Source organism: Camelus bactrianus, chromosome 1, assembly GCF_048773025.1.
Source record: "Camelus bactrianus isolate YW-2024 breed Bactrian camel chromosome 1, ASM4877302v1, whole genome shotgun sequence".
Classification (NCBI taxonomy): Eukaryota; Metazoa; Chordata; class Mammalia; order Artiodactyla; family Camelidae; genus Camelus; species Camelus bactrianus.
The window spans coordinates 100,441,591-100,456,216 of NC_133539.1; the positions used below are offsets into that span (position 1 = coordinate 100,441,591).

Genomic DNA, 14,626 nt, shown 5'->3' on the forward strand with positions numbered 1-14,626 from the left:
ATCTAAACTGTAATTTTACCCCTGATTTATTGAGCTTCAAATTTTATTCCATGAGGTACTTTTAAGTTAAAAATCACACCGTTAATATCACCAGAGTTAATCATCAACTCACCGAAATGATATAACAATATTTTTGAGACAGTTTATATGATTTTTAGACGCATCTTTGTTTTTTTAATAATAGTTCTAAAAAAGAGAGATGGATACTGAATTTCCAGTCCTATTTGGGTACTCTTAAACACAATTATTAAAGGAATTAAAGTATATTCTTCACAACAAACTGAAATATGTAATTTCCTCCATTTTTTCTAAAAACATTAGATCTTTTTTCTCACTTAGCTCTAATTTGACATTGTTTCTAGTTATCATTATTTTTCCTTTAGTCTCTTCTGACTTGCAGTCTCTATCAAGAGCTCAGTGTCTTCTACCCTTAAAAACTGGTCTTCCCCGGAGTTCCTTGGGCCACTCCCCTGTCCTGCCCTGCCCTGCCCTGTCCCCTCTCTCACGTCTTCCATTCATACCTGTCCTTTTACACTCTCCTAAGTAATCTTGATAATGCCCATGGCTTCAGTTGTCTTTAACCACTTATGAATCCCTTATCCCCCACCCCATATCAATCTCCTCTTCTCTGAACTTACTTCCACCTGCCTGTGGACCACTTCCCCTTGGTGACCCAGGATCTCAAACTCAATGATCCTCAATCCAACTTCGACATCCTCCTTCCAAACACATACTCTCTATTCTTTTTCTACACTGAAGGTCTGCAGGAACCCAACTCAGAAAACTGAGAATCTTTTCTCATATCCAGTCTATTACCAAGGCAACATGTCTCTTTTAAATGTCAATTATTATTTCTCCACTTTCTACTCCTTTCATCACAACTTCCTTGCCTCCCATCTGGACTCCTGCAGGCACTTCCTGCCTAATCTAATCTTCTCATGTATAAAGGTTCTAAATGGAAAACTAATCACTCCACTTTCCATTTTATCAGCATAAAGTTCACGCTCTTTGTGCAGATTGTACATAGGTCTTCCATGATCTTCACTTCCTCCTCAGTTCCCTTTCTGCTTTGTCCACTGGGTCTCCATACTTGACCTTTACTCCTGCGGCACTGAGCCTCCCCTGGGCAACTGTGCAATTTGTACCTGCTCTATCTGTAAAACCTCTGCCCCTCGTGGAGGGGCTGGCTGGGTCTGCTGTGTCAGCACTTACGTCACAAGGGATCTCCTCCGCCTAGGTTATTTGCCTCCTCTCTGATCTTTTCACACACTATGTGGCTACCTAGGAGTATGTTACCCAGCCGGGTCCTTGGACCGTTCAATCAGTAGAAATTGATAAGAGGCCAGACGAGAAATTCAGACCAGGCTTTTTTGGGACTCAGGCTGCAGCACGAGGGAGCAAAAACAAGAAACATGTGCCCTTGCTCACTCCCCGTGTCGGGGCAAGCTGATTCCTTAAATGGGGTGAGGGTAGGGACAGATTGGTGATTCATGCAGGAGGCGTAGCTTAGGGGGTCTGCCCACCCCCCTTGGGGGTGCTGTGAGCATAGTACCCTGATTTTGCACACAACTGTTTGTAATATTTCCTTATGATACACTTTAATTTCTTTAAGGTTTTAGTAATGTCCCCATTTTCGTTCCTGATTTTAATAATTGAACTCTATTTTTTGACTTGGTCAGTCTGTCATAAGGTTTTTCAATTTTGTTGATCTTTTAAAAGAACCTACTTTTGGTTTTGCTGATTTGTCTTTTTTCTTTTTTTTAATTTCATTTACTTCTACTTTAATCTTTATTATTTCCTCCTCCTTCCTTTGGATTTGGTTTATTGCTAAGTTGGGAAAGTTAGGTTACTGATTTGAGATATTTCTTTTTTAATGTAGGTGTTTATAGCTATGAATTTCCCTCTAAGCATTGTTTAAGCTGCATCCCATAAGCTTTGGCATACTGTGGTTTTGTTTCATTCATCTCAAAATAGTTTCTGATTTCTCTCATGATTATTTTTTGTCCCTTTGATTATTTAGGAGTATGTCATTAAGTTTCCTCAAATTTGTGATTTCCCAAATTTCCTTCTATTATTATTGATTTCTGATTTTATTCCATTGTACTAGAATATACTCTGTATGATTTCAGTTGTCTTAAATTTATTGAGACTTGTCTTATGGCCTTGTTTTATGGGAGGTCTGTCCTGGAGAATGCTCTCTGTGTGCTTGAGAAGAGCATTTATTCTGTTGTTGCGGGGAGGGTATTCTATACATGCCTGGTTTCATTTACAGTGTTGTTCATGCTTCTCTTTCCTTTTTGACCTTCTGCTTACGTGTTCTGTCCTTCATTGTGAGTGGGGTATTGCAGTTTCCAACTATTTGTTAAATTGCCTGTTTCACTTTTTAGTTCTGTCAGTTTTGCTTCATGTATTTTGAAGCTCTGTTTTTATATCTTCTTGATGAATTGACACTTCTTTTATTACAAAATGTCCTTTACTTCTAGTAACAATTTTTGTCTTAAAGGATATTTTGTCTGACATGAGTGTTGTTATTTTATTAATTTTTATTAAGTACTAATGCATGCTACAACATGCATGAACCTTGAAAACATGCTAAGTAAAGGAAACCATACACAAAGGCTACATGTTACATGATTTTATGTATATGAAATATTCAGATTAGACAAATCTGTAGAGATAGGGTCTGCCTGGAAAGGTGGGGAATGACTGCTAATGGGTATGGGCTTTTTTTCTGGGCTGGAATTAGAGTGGTCATTGGAAGAACCCCTTTGAAGTTAGATAAACCTTACTATCTTTCTGACCTTAAACATTAGTAACAATAAACACAGTAACAAGTGTTTACGGTGCTAGTTACATGCTAGGGCTTGTGCTAATCCTACCACAACCTAATGAAGTAGGTATGTTACTATCCTCAAAGAAGGAACCTAATGCATAGAGGCTAACATATTGCTTGATATTTAAACTTCATTTTTATACCTCTGAAATGGAAATAATTATCTCATAAGGTTTAACTGGATTAGATGAGTTAATGTGTAAATCCCCTGAGTGCATTTTTGTACATTCTACACCCTTGTAAAATGGAACATCTTGTTTTTAAGTGGAGGTCATGTGATCCATATCATCTTCGTGTGAAAAGTCATGCTAACTTCCAATATATTGTAGTGTTAACAATGTATAACACTTGCATTTATTTTTGAACTCAGGGCCTCCTGGACCAGCCCTCCCTCCACCTGTAGGCTACCCAGGAGGCTTGCCTGTGGGATACTACGGTCCACAGCAGCCTGGTACCTTCCCCTTGTACCTGCCAAGTAGTGGTACCCATCCTATCCAGTACCAGCCTGGAAAATATCCTGTGCCACAATCTTCTGCTCCAGTAGCATGGATGCCAGTGCCAACTCCCATGCCAAACTGTCCTCCAGGTCTAGAGTACTTAGCCCAGGTACTGTATACAAATCCAAATTACTTTTTTACAAAGCATGATTGGAGATCCAATAAGAAGAGAGAAAAGGCTAGATACAATAGATAAAGGCGATGGGTCATTGATGACAGATGTCTAGTTTGTGAGACTATAGGTGTGGTGGTACTAATTTCATAAAAGTGAAGGGATTTTTTTGGTGGGATGAATATGGTTTTTGTGAAGGATTGTATGTTGAATTTTGAGACATTCAAGATGTCCTGTTGAAGGCTATTTAAAAATAAAATTAGGAATAGAAGAAAAAAACTATCAAAGATGGTATTTGGGTATTGTTTGCTTAGAAATAAAGAGTTAACATCAAGAAAAGCAACATTATAAAGAGCAGGGTGGTAGACAGTGAGTGAATCACTTACTGCCGCAGCCCATTGGCTTTTCTAACCACGTATAGTTTTCATTAACCAGCTCTGCCACCTCCCTGCCACCAAAAAAAATTTTTTTTAAATACAATGTAAATAAAAAGAGAGGACCTACCAAATACATTGTTTCAGGCCAAGTTCCAGAGAACCCCTTTCCACAACAGAGTGACTTCCTGGTTTCCTTCTATATAGGCGTCCGAAGCCCAGGACACCCATTTCAGAAACTGGGACAATATGCCAAGTTTATGTAGCAAATGGTACTGTTTAAAAACCCATGTCAGAAACAAACAAAAAAAGTTGCTTAATGAAAACAAGATCAACCTAGTGTTGAAAATCGCTTAGAAACTACTAAATCATGTTTTGTTTTTAGGTAAAAGGAAGTGTTGAAATACATTACAAGCAAGGGACTTGTCAATTCAATACATGTCACGCCACATAGTCAATCAGATGTTCCTCGAAATTGATGTGTTTCTCTTCTCAATTTTACATGCTGACTGTTAATCCTATGCGTTGAAAACCATTGGTATGATATTATAGTGTTGATCTTTGGACATAAATACAGGTGGATCAGGACATTTTGGATTTTACATGAACCAAAAATTTTATTAAATTGTTGTTTGGCAAAATATTGACAAAATACACCACCAGTCATTCAGATAAAGTTCTAGAATACATCTTCACATTATTTTGGAAGCTTATAAAATGTTTATAAGGTAATCAGGTTTAGAAAGTTTCTTTTTGATACTTAATGATAAATACAGAAATTGTCCTTGGAAATCCAATATCTGGAGTCATTTCTTTTTAAAAAATGTGTAGCTTTAATATTGTTCATTTAACAATTTAAAAATTCTTCACTTCTTCTATTACTCTGAAAGAAGTTGAATGAAGATATTTTATAAATTCTGTTTTCCCTCTTAGGGATGTTTTTAGTTAAAAAAAAATGAAAAAGAAACAAATAAACAGGTTTAGAACCAGACAAACCTGGCTTTGAATTCTGGTTCTACTTCCTCTTCACTCCACCACCTTGAGTAACTTTTCTAACCTTTTGGTCCTTGAATTTCATCATCTATAAAGTAGTACGAGTGATACCTATCCTACTGGGTTGTTAGGAGAATTATTAATGAGAAAGTTTGTAATGTGCCTAATATTTTTGGCACGCAGGACCAACCCAATGAATGATAGCTGTGTGGATGTTATTAGTCGAAATACCTTGTTGTGTGAGTGGAGAACACAGAGCCAGGCATTTTCTTTCTCTTAGTCTTTTTGCCATCTTGTGTGCAAGTTACATGAATCCTTATCAGGACTATCCTGACACTTCAGTATATAGAATAGCAGGTTTGTATTATTTCTAGAGTGTTGGCTTGGCAGTGACTCTACACTTTGTTAGAACTGCCTCTTAACAACCGTAGTATCTTATTGGACAAAATTCTTTCACATTAACGGGCATCAGTACTTAGGATATTTTGTTCAACAGTGGAAGCTTTTACCAAGCAATGAATATTTTTGCTTTTTAGTTATAGATTTTAACACCTTAAATTTTTAAAACGGACTGTAATAAACCCTAGTGGACACTTCTTTTTAATTGAAGTATAGTCAGTTTATAATATTGTGTCAATTTCTGGTGTACAGCATAATGTTTCAATCATACATATATCATTTACATATTCTTTTTCACTATAGGTTACTACAAGGTATTGAATATAGTTCCCTGTGCTGTACAGTGGAAACTTGTTGTTTAGGGGCCACTTTTGATATTTTATTCTAAGACATGTTTAGACCCTCTCTCCTGATTGTGTTCTCATACGAGAAAAAAATTTTAATGAAGGAAGGAATGTATCCTTTCTATAAATCTCCTGTAGTCAGTCAAACCACAGAACATTCATGTCCAGTTACATTATTGTAAATTTTATTTATTATCACATTCATGTATCATACATTAATTAATTTATTCAAATATTTGGTAAAATATGGTATTTCAGGCAGTGTTCTGGGCTCAGGGATTAGGAGTGATCTAATGATCTAAATTATCTAAAATTATATTGATATGATTAATCTGTCCCTCAGGAGGCTTCTTTTCTGCTAGAATGTTCTCAAGTATAACAGATAATTACTATCCAACTGTCTATCTTTGCAGTGATTCCTAAGTAAAATTAAGGTAGAAGTTACTCTGATGGTATTCCCAGCCTCTCTTTTCGAGGGATCCCATCCCTGAATGTTGCCTCGCCTTTGCTCTAATCCTTTTCACATGCTTCCAGCTTCTTGGACCCTCCCCTATTAAAGCACACACTGAGGGAAGACCCAGGTATTAGCAGCTCAAGTGAATGGCAGTCAGTGTGTTAACCTCTTTCAGAAGCACCTGTAAGATAATGTAAGACTGGACTGTCCTGTGTAGGGGCCACCCTAGCTGATTCATTCTCCCTAAGCCACTGAGACAGTTGCTTTCTCTGTGGCTGGTCGACATTAAACTGTCTTGAACTTCCTGACAACTGCAGTCAGGAGGTGACACAGCAGAGACACCAATGAGTAGGAATCGAGATGGGAGCCATCTTTGTCAACGTAGCTTCTTCTAGACGCTGTGACTGTCATGGGAAGGTGCTTTCCTTGTATTTTAGACAAATGTCTCAATAGTTTACAGTGAAACTGGACGAAAGTGTTCTATCTGGACAGCTCTGCGAATAGCCCTCTGATTGGGTGCAGATAGGCTGATTTTGCTTGATTAAAAAAAATGGTTTTGATTCCATTCAGCTTCAGAAAAGATCTTTGTGTAAATGGATACAGTTTAATATCTGTCTCATCAGTCTCTTTTCTAATGCTGGTCTGATTTAATTCTGTTGTTTTTATCTCCTAATTGTTTTGTTCTGTCCCAACAGTTGGACAACATACACGTTCTTCAGCACTTTGAACCCCTGGAAAGTATGTATAATTTTGTAGTGTCCAGCAATATTTGAATCAGGTGGAAATATGCATTATCCAATATCTAGTTCCTTATTTATATTGGTTATTTTTTAGTGGTTCCAAGAGAAAAGACTGTCCTCTACTATGCTGTCTTCAAGAAAGTAATAAAGGGACCTACTTTGTATTATTTTATCTATTTACACAACATTAATAAGCTTTTGGACTTGAACAGGACTTACGTTTTATCTGGTCGACTCCCCTACCCTTTACCCATCTCAACTCCTCCATATTAGCTTTTCATGGGCAAGAAAAAGAAGGAGCCAAGAGGCTAGATGAGTTAGCCAAGGGCATCCTTGTCAGCTAATCAGTGGCAGAACTGGAAATAGAATCTCAGTTTCCTGAATTCTAAGCCCAATGCTATGGAAGTAAGAAGAAACATGATGCCTGTTCACAGTTCATCCTCACAAGATCCCTGACCCTCTCTGTAGCAGACCTACACCTTCCTTTCCTTCATTTGACCACCACATAGAGCCTTTGACTCTGCTTGGTTCTTTTTCTTATTTGTAATTACTAATGACACTGATCATCTTGGTATATTCCATGAACCAATTAATTTATGATCTAATGCATAATTGCATTTAAATGGTTTTATAATTTAAGTTTTGTTTTGTTTTGTTTTTTAACCTCACCCAAGATACATCTAAAAAGCAATGGAGTCAGGATTTGAACTCATGTCTGTCTGACTCCAGCCAGGCTCTTAACCACTGTGCTGGGATCATTAGTGCCTTAATTAAAGTTTTCTGAATTCAGGTACTCTAGGAATATTGTTTCAATCTTGGCTTTTATGTGGAAAAGTTTTAAAAATCATTTTGTACTGAACTTCTTAAAAGAAATGTTTTAAATTTTGAGTTACGTAAATTTTTATAGGACATACGAATTATCTTCATGTTCTAATAATTGCGTATTTTCCACCTGAAATTTTTTTAAAAAGCCATTTTGCTTTAAGCCCCTGTGAAATTACTACAGAAGGACTTCTTGAGGCCCATTTTACCTGCCTCTTAAATAAGACAGTTCTCTCATTTTACTTTTAGTGATAACACATTTTGAAACTAATAACAGATATGATATTAAAAACAACCTGGGCCAGATGGTTTACTTTGTGGCTGAAGACACAGATGACTACACCAGGAATGCTTATCGGACACTGAGGCCCTTCGTGCTGCGGGTCACTGACTGCCTGGGCCAAGAGATCATGACACTGCAGAGACCTTTCAGATGCACCTGCTGCTGCTTCTGTTGTCCCTCCGCCAGGCAAGAGGTCAGAGAACGGCAGCCCTATCCATTGCTTCTTCCTGGTCCAACTCTGCACTGCACGGTTGTGCTCCTGCCAGCACCGCACAGGAGGGGACTTGCACTGGCTCTGCCAGTCGGAATGGAAGAGGCAGTGGGGAGTGGGGAGTCAAATAGCCTCACGATGGAAAATCACGAAGGCATTTTTCTTGGGGGTCCGTGTCTTCAGGTGCTAGTTGGTGGATCAACACAAATTAGGGTTATTTCGTCAGTGATCACAATCTGTCAGTTGTGTCCACGGACTTAGAAATTAGCCTGTTACCTAGAACAGCAGCCACACACATTTGTCTCCGTGTTCCTCCATAGCCCCAAGTAAGGTAACACTAAACATAAACGTGCTTTTAGAGTCGGAAGGAGCTTCAGATAACTTTTTCTCTGTCCATCATCATCATCTACGTCTTCTACAGATAAAGAAAGGGTGGCTCAAAGAGATTGTCTGAGGGTGATGTCATACTTGGTAGATGCTGGAAGTGGAAAGCAGATGTGCCAAGTTACAGTTCAGTTACGCTTCTATAACTTGAGTAGCCAGAGGAAAAGTTTTCGCTAAGGAAAAGAAAAGCAGTTTTAGGGAGAGATTCCAAAAGAATTTGAATTTCAGATATGCCACCAACTTAAACTTGGGCAATTTATTTTACTTAACCTCTTTGAGCCTCAGTGTTCTTAATACACAAACGGGACAGAATAATACCCCATAGGATTCCTGGGATATTTAAATTGTATGTTAAGTACCAGCATTTACAGTAGTGATTTATTTACAGTCCTCTCTGGGCCTTGATGTATTCATCTGTAAAATGGAGATATTAATAGGACCTGTCTTACAGGATGGTTGTTTTGAGGACTACATAGTAAATAAACATCAATTGTGTTAGCACAGTGTCTGGAAAACAGTATAGTGCTCAGTGGACATTAGCAGTTGTCAGGTAGCTTTCTGCTTTGTCAGTATTGTCTTTGTAATCACAGTCTTATACCTGAGGTCAATCTCCACCTCATCCTATGCTTATCCATACATTCTCTTGTTTTCACAACATACAATTTTCAGAATGCCTCTTGTCTCTTGTTTTCTATTATAAATGTCGTGACTGAGATGTAAATCAAAGAAGCTAGCTTGTTACTTTCTGGTGGATTGTGCCAGGAGACATGAGACACCTAGGTCAGGGTCAGAGAACTTCATTACAGCCCAGTAAACAGCGAGAGCGCCAGCCTGTGTGCGTGGGTCCCCTTGTTCTACAGGCATGACTTGGAGGATCCCAAAGAGATGCCGTATCTACAGCTGAGGAACACTGAGCTTGCAGAACTGACCATTTTATAACAAGCAGTCATTTTGTCCCAAAGGGGATATGACCTCATCTCAAAGCTGTTCACTGAATTGTAACCCTAAGAAATAACCCAGGGGAAACGGACGACTTTCTCCCAGCAGCAGCTTCCCTGGTCCTTGAATGCATTGAGAACCCATCTAGGCAGTGTGTACATGTATATGTATAAATGCAGCATCTTTGCCTCTATCACTGCTTCACTTCTAGCTGGAGGTGCAGTGTCCTCCTGGCGTCACCATTGGCTTTGTTGCCGAACACTGGAACCTGTGCAGGGCAGTTTACAGCATCCAGAACGAGAAGAAAGAAGATATGATGGGAGTGCGTGGACCGTGCTCAACCTATGGCTGTGGTTCTGATTCTGTTTTTGAGGTAACCTAATGTTAAAGTGATGTCTCCACTGTATTTTTTACGTGTCATAATAGACCTCAGGATGATCTGATTTTAGATGATTTTTGTTGGTGAATGAATAAAGCAGTGTGCGGAAAGAGTTAACTAACCAGCTGACAATAAAAAGTTTTTCAGATTAATCTTAGGTGATTGCTGAAGGTTTTCCAAAATGTGAGCTCCTTTTTTATGATTTCAGTGTTTGATAAAGATAAGAGGAAACCATTTCAAACACTAAACCTGAGAGTAAATAGGCTGACCTAATCCATTTACTTTATTCTTGGCTGTATTTCGTTCACCGCTTTTACCAAAGATGTCCAGGATCAGAATATAGGTCCTGAGTAACAGAAGTCCCCAACACATCAGGAAACAAATGGAGCACCCTGAGGTTGCACAAATTGCTTATTTGCAAAATGGAAGCCTGTCTGCATCCTCAAGAAACAGGACAACACTGATAACATGGATAAAACTCATAGCAGGCTATAACATTTTCTGGAAAAAGGAAAATCCTTTTGTTTTACCTTTATCCCAATGGCTACAAGATGATTCTTTATTACCTTAACAATTCTGACATAGGGGATTCCTGGGCTTCTTAAAGCATTCTTTCTAAATGACTTGAAATTCAACAAGACTCAATTGCTCATTCAGATATTTTCTGTGACACCCAATAAACTTTCTTTAGTTCTCGTTTTATGTAACCATATCACCAAGTATGACTTATTTATTAAAAGACCATTGTAGATACATAGAAAATGTAGATAAGCCAGACTTCGGGGTCAGGGTGTGTAGAGATTATTATTTTCCTTGTGGCAGGTGTCAAGGTCCCTCTTTTAGAAGCTGAAGCCCTTTGGGATCCTGACACACTTTAAGAAGACAGGGTTCATTTGGCCCACAGAAGCCTGAGTGGTTGTGTGGAGTTTGTGAAGTGCAAAGAACCTTGTCCCTGTACTTTTGTTCACATGTTTCCCTAGACTGGAAAAACACTCCCTCCCAGACCCCAGTTCTCTCCTTTTGTGATATGGAAAAGAATTTCAAAGTAAATTCTAATCATACATCCTCTGACAGGCTTTCCTAGTAACTCATTTGAGGGTGAAGAAAGAACCCTGGCCTGAGAATTGTGAGATACACCCCAGCTCAGTTATTAATCAGTTGCAAGGCACTTAACCCTACTTGGCCATCATTTCTTGTCTGAAATTGCACGATTACTGTATTCATTCCCTGCACTCTATTTATGCGACCTCAGTGTAAACTGCTTATAAACAGAAGAACAAAGCATGAATTTTAATACTTTCAATCATCATAAAGTCACACTCTGGTCTGGTCCTTCCAGGTCAAATCCCTCGACGGTGTGTCCAGTATCGGCAGTATTACTAGGAAGTGGAATGGTATGTTATCAACCATGAGTGATGCTGACCACTTTGAAATTCACTTCCCATTAGACCTGGATGTGAAGATGAAAGCCATGATTTTTGGAGCTTGCTTCCTTATTGTAAGTCTTTTGCTTTTGAGTTATCTTGAGAAAATTATTTTCCCCGATGAGAAGCAGTGTCATGTAATAGAAAGGCAGTAAGGTTGGAAACTATCTGTCACTTACTAGTTACATGTGTTGCAGTGTGTAGCATTTGCAAGCCTCAGTCTCCTCATCTGTAAAATGAAAATAAAAATACTTATATATTTTTTTCTTAGGGTTATGAATAGTAGGCTATCATATGAGTAAACGGGCCAGAAGAGTGCTTGAAAGATGGTAGGCATCCACTGGGTGTAATTGTCATTATTGCGTGTTACTTACTGTGCTCACCAGTTAAAGACGCCTGTCCTATGATTTCTTAGTGAAATAAAATAACTCTAAAGCTGATGTTCTTTCCCTTCACCTACTGCCTCTCATCAGTGTCCTCCTCGGCGTTGGACCCTCCTAACTGACTGGGTACAATCCCCTTGCTGTGCTCATAATTCATCGTTAAGATTCATGAGAAAAACATAGAAATAAAATTGATAGCATTTACCTTAAAAACCTGATTAACGTATTGCAATTGGTATATTTAACATGTTTAATGTTGATTATCAAGCTTTTCTACCTCCCAACAGTGAAAATTTACTTAACTGGTCCCCCAAATGGAAAGCTTACTGCCTTCCCACAATTTGCAATCACTGTTCTTCATCTTAGGTTCTCTTCATGCAGATGTCATTACACTGATATGTTCCTAAACTGGAATGAGAGGATCACCTGATAAAGGATAACACGTTGTGCATTGCACCTAATTATTGACCTATTCACTTTCTTTATTTATATAATTATCTATCTATCTAATTTTATATCTAACTATACATATAATTCTTTTTCCAATTTCAGGACTTCATGTATTTTGAAAGCTCTCCACCACAACGTTCATCCCCTCATCATGATTGATGGACACCGCAAATCAGCAATTATGATTAATTAAAAAAATTTGGAAAAGTTGATTGGGTTTACAGTCAGCCCTCAATTATTTGCAAATATATTTATCGGCTTTTGCAGATTATTGTTATTGGGTGTAGCTTTGTTTGACAGGCAGGCTGAGAGCGTAAGTTTAAGAACACAATCCAAATATGTGTTTTGATTGAGTATCTCCCTGTCTCCTTGGTAGACTTGGAGTTTACCCTGAAAAAGCTATGACTCAGTAACCAAGTAAACATCTGTGCAGTGAGCTTGAAACACTTCAGCATGAACCAAGGGCAAGTGAATCCCAAAGCGCTCACGCTGACTCATAGTGAAATGACAGGCTTTCGACAGCAGTCTTTGTTGAGATAGAGAAATACAGCTTCTGTCTCTAACCCTCCCCTCTCCATCATCATGTCCAGTTACTGTGGACAAATTGGATTCCAGGTTGGAAGAACGATACACTTCATTGTTAAAAATGAAAAGAAAGTATTATGTTTTATTGCACAAGGAAAATTTTACTTGTGCATGTGTGCTAAAACCTCATTATGCAAAGTTCATAAAAGTTTCAATGGAAAATTTTATTTTACTACGTGATAAAACGTGTTTTTTATATCGTAAGGTTATATTTTCCTTGCCTGTTCCCTCACTTACTGGCACAGACAATCTGGAGCTGCCTCTATTTGAAAGTAAGGTTAGACTGTCAGGAAAAGAGGTGACCAGTGCATAACCCATCTAGATCTCTGGGCAGTTTAGACACATCAGTGTCCTTAGGAGCTTGCCTTTAATGTGTCTAACCTCTCTTGGTCATAGATGCCTTATGTATAAAATATGTTTGGCCAAATCACTGAGATTGCCTACTGAACCTTAGTTATCTATTTAATGGGGCACAGAGGAGATGATTGTTGGGTTGTTTTTTTTTTCTTACAAGAAGATTCCTGATGATTACCATGCTGTTCTGATTGCAAGAGTTGTTGTTTCATTCTTAAATTTTGAAATGTGACATTCTGTTACCCTGTAAAATTGTGTAAAAGCAAAACTACAAACACAGATGTGGCTTAGTATGGCTTTGCGTTTTTTACTTAAATGATAGACAAATCTGTATCCATGCCAAGAGAATGATAAAACACAGCAAACATGCTACCTATCTGGGATCTGCTAGCTTATCAGTAAAGATAATTTGGATCAACATAGGTAAAGTATAAATTGGACTTGTCTGTGTTAACTGGTTCAAAGCACAGAGTATATTAGTGCATACACTCTGATAAATCAGCTTGCCTCTACTGCACTTCCGCTTTTTATCTGGATATGAACTGTGTTCTTTCAACACAGCCAGTACATAGAATGGAATGTATCCTTCTGTTGCTCCTTATTAAATAAAGCAAGTGTTATTAGGTATAAGGTAAAGGCCTTCACCCTCAGTTCTTATTGAAGTGAAAGGTGCCTCATTTTTAAATTACATTCATCTTTTCATGGTAAATGTTGTTTTACTCAGTTTCTTGTAATGTTCATTTTTATGTGCCACTACTAGCTTTTTTTAAAAAATGGTAAAAGCTACTGCTTTCTAAAATAATAATTACCCTACATTTGAAAAGGCAATTGTAGCCTTAAATGGACAGCTATATTGTTTCTTATAATGAAGTCTGACATTTTATATAGGAAATCAGACAATAGTATTCAGAAAGTTTATCTATATAAACGTTACATTTTATCTTGCCTACATCCCTCCATTCTAATGCCAAATGCATACTACTAAGAAAAAATTATTTTTAGCATATGACATTTTAAATTTCTGTTCAAAGTTTTTGTGGTATTAACATGTCTTTTGCAGTTACAGTTTCTTTAAAAATACCATGTTTCTTATATTTTTATATTTACAGCGCATATCGTTTTTATATTTCTTAACATTTCATCCTTTAGAAGTGATCAGATTGATTAAAAAAACAAGCATTCTCTGAAACCTGTGTGTTTTCTTGCTTCATCATACTGTTTTTGGCTTTTAAATAAATATGATATGACTTGTAGTAAAATACTGTTCTATTTTTGATTTGTGGGTTGAGTCTTTGCTATAGACCGAATGCTTGTATCTCTCCCCTGCCAAAGCTTGTGAATTACCCAGCATGGTGGCTTTGGAGTGGGGCCTTTGTGGGGTGATAGGTCAGGTGGGACCCTCATGAGTGGAATTAGTGCCCTTAGCATCTGCCAGTGTTGATCATGGACTTCTCAGCCTCCAAAGCTATCAGAAATAAGTGTTTGTTAAAAGAAAGGAAGGAAGGAAGAAAAGAAAAGAAAAAGGAAGGAAGGAAGAAAAGAAAAGGAAGAAAGAAAGAAAAAGAAATAAGTGTTTGTTGTTTAAGCCACTCAGTCTACAGTATTTTTGTCATAGCAGCCAAAACAGACAAGGACAAAAGTTGGTACAGAGAAGTGAGGATGCTGC

At 37.9% G+C, this 14,626-nt stretch overlaps 1 protein-coding gene across 2 annotated transcripts in view; it reads left to right on the forward strand.

The window, feature by feature from the left end:
* The window catches only part of PLSCR4 (phospholipid scramblase 4), a 30,648-nt gene extending 16,429 nt beyond the window's left edge, over positions 1-14,219 (forward strand). For both annotated transcript variants that reach the window (XM_074369931.1, XM_074369940.1), the window contains 6 exons: positions 3,204-3,439; positions 6,702-6,744; positions 7,818-8,044; positions 9,597-9,758; positions 11,104-11,262; positions 12,124-14,219. In XM_074369931.1, the coding sequence (XP_074226032.1) occupies positions 3,204-3,439; positions 6,702-6,744; positions 7,818-8,044; positions 9,597-9,758; positions 11,104-11,262; positions 12,124-12,180 (884 nt within the window). In that variant the 3' untranslated portion in view covers positions 12,181-14,219. The remainder of the gene's footprint in view (positions 1-3,203; positions 3,440-6,701; positions 6,745-7,817; positions 8,045-9,596; positions 9,759-11,103; positions 11,263-12,123) is intronic.
* The last annotated feature ends 407 nt before the right edge of the window (positions 14,220-14,626 follow it).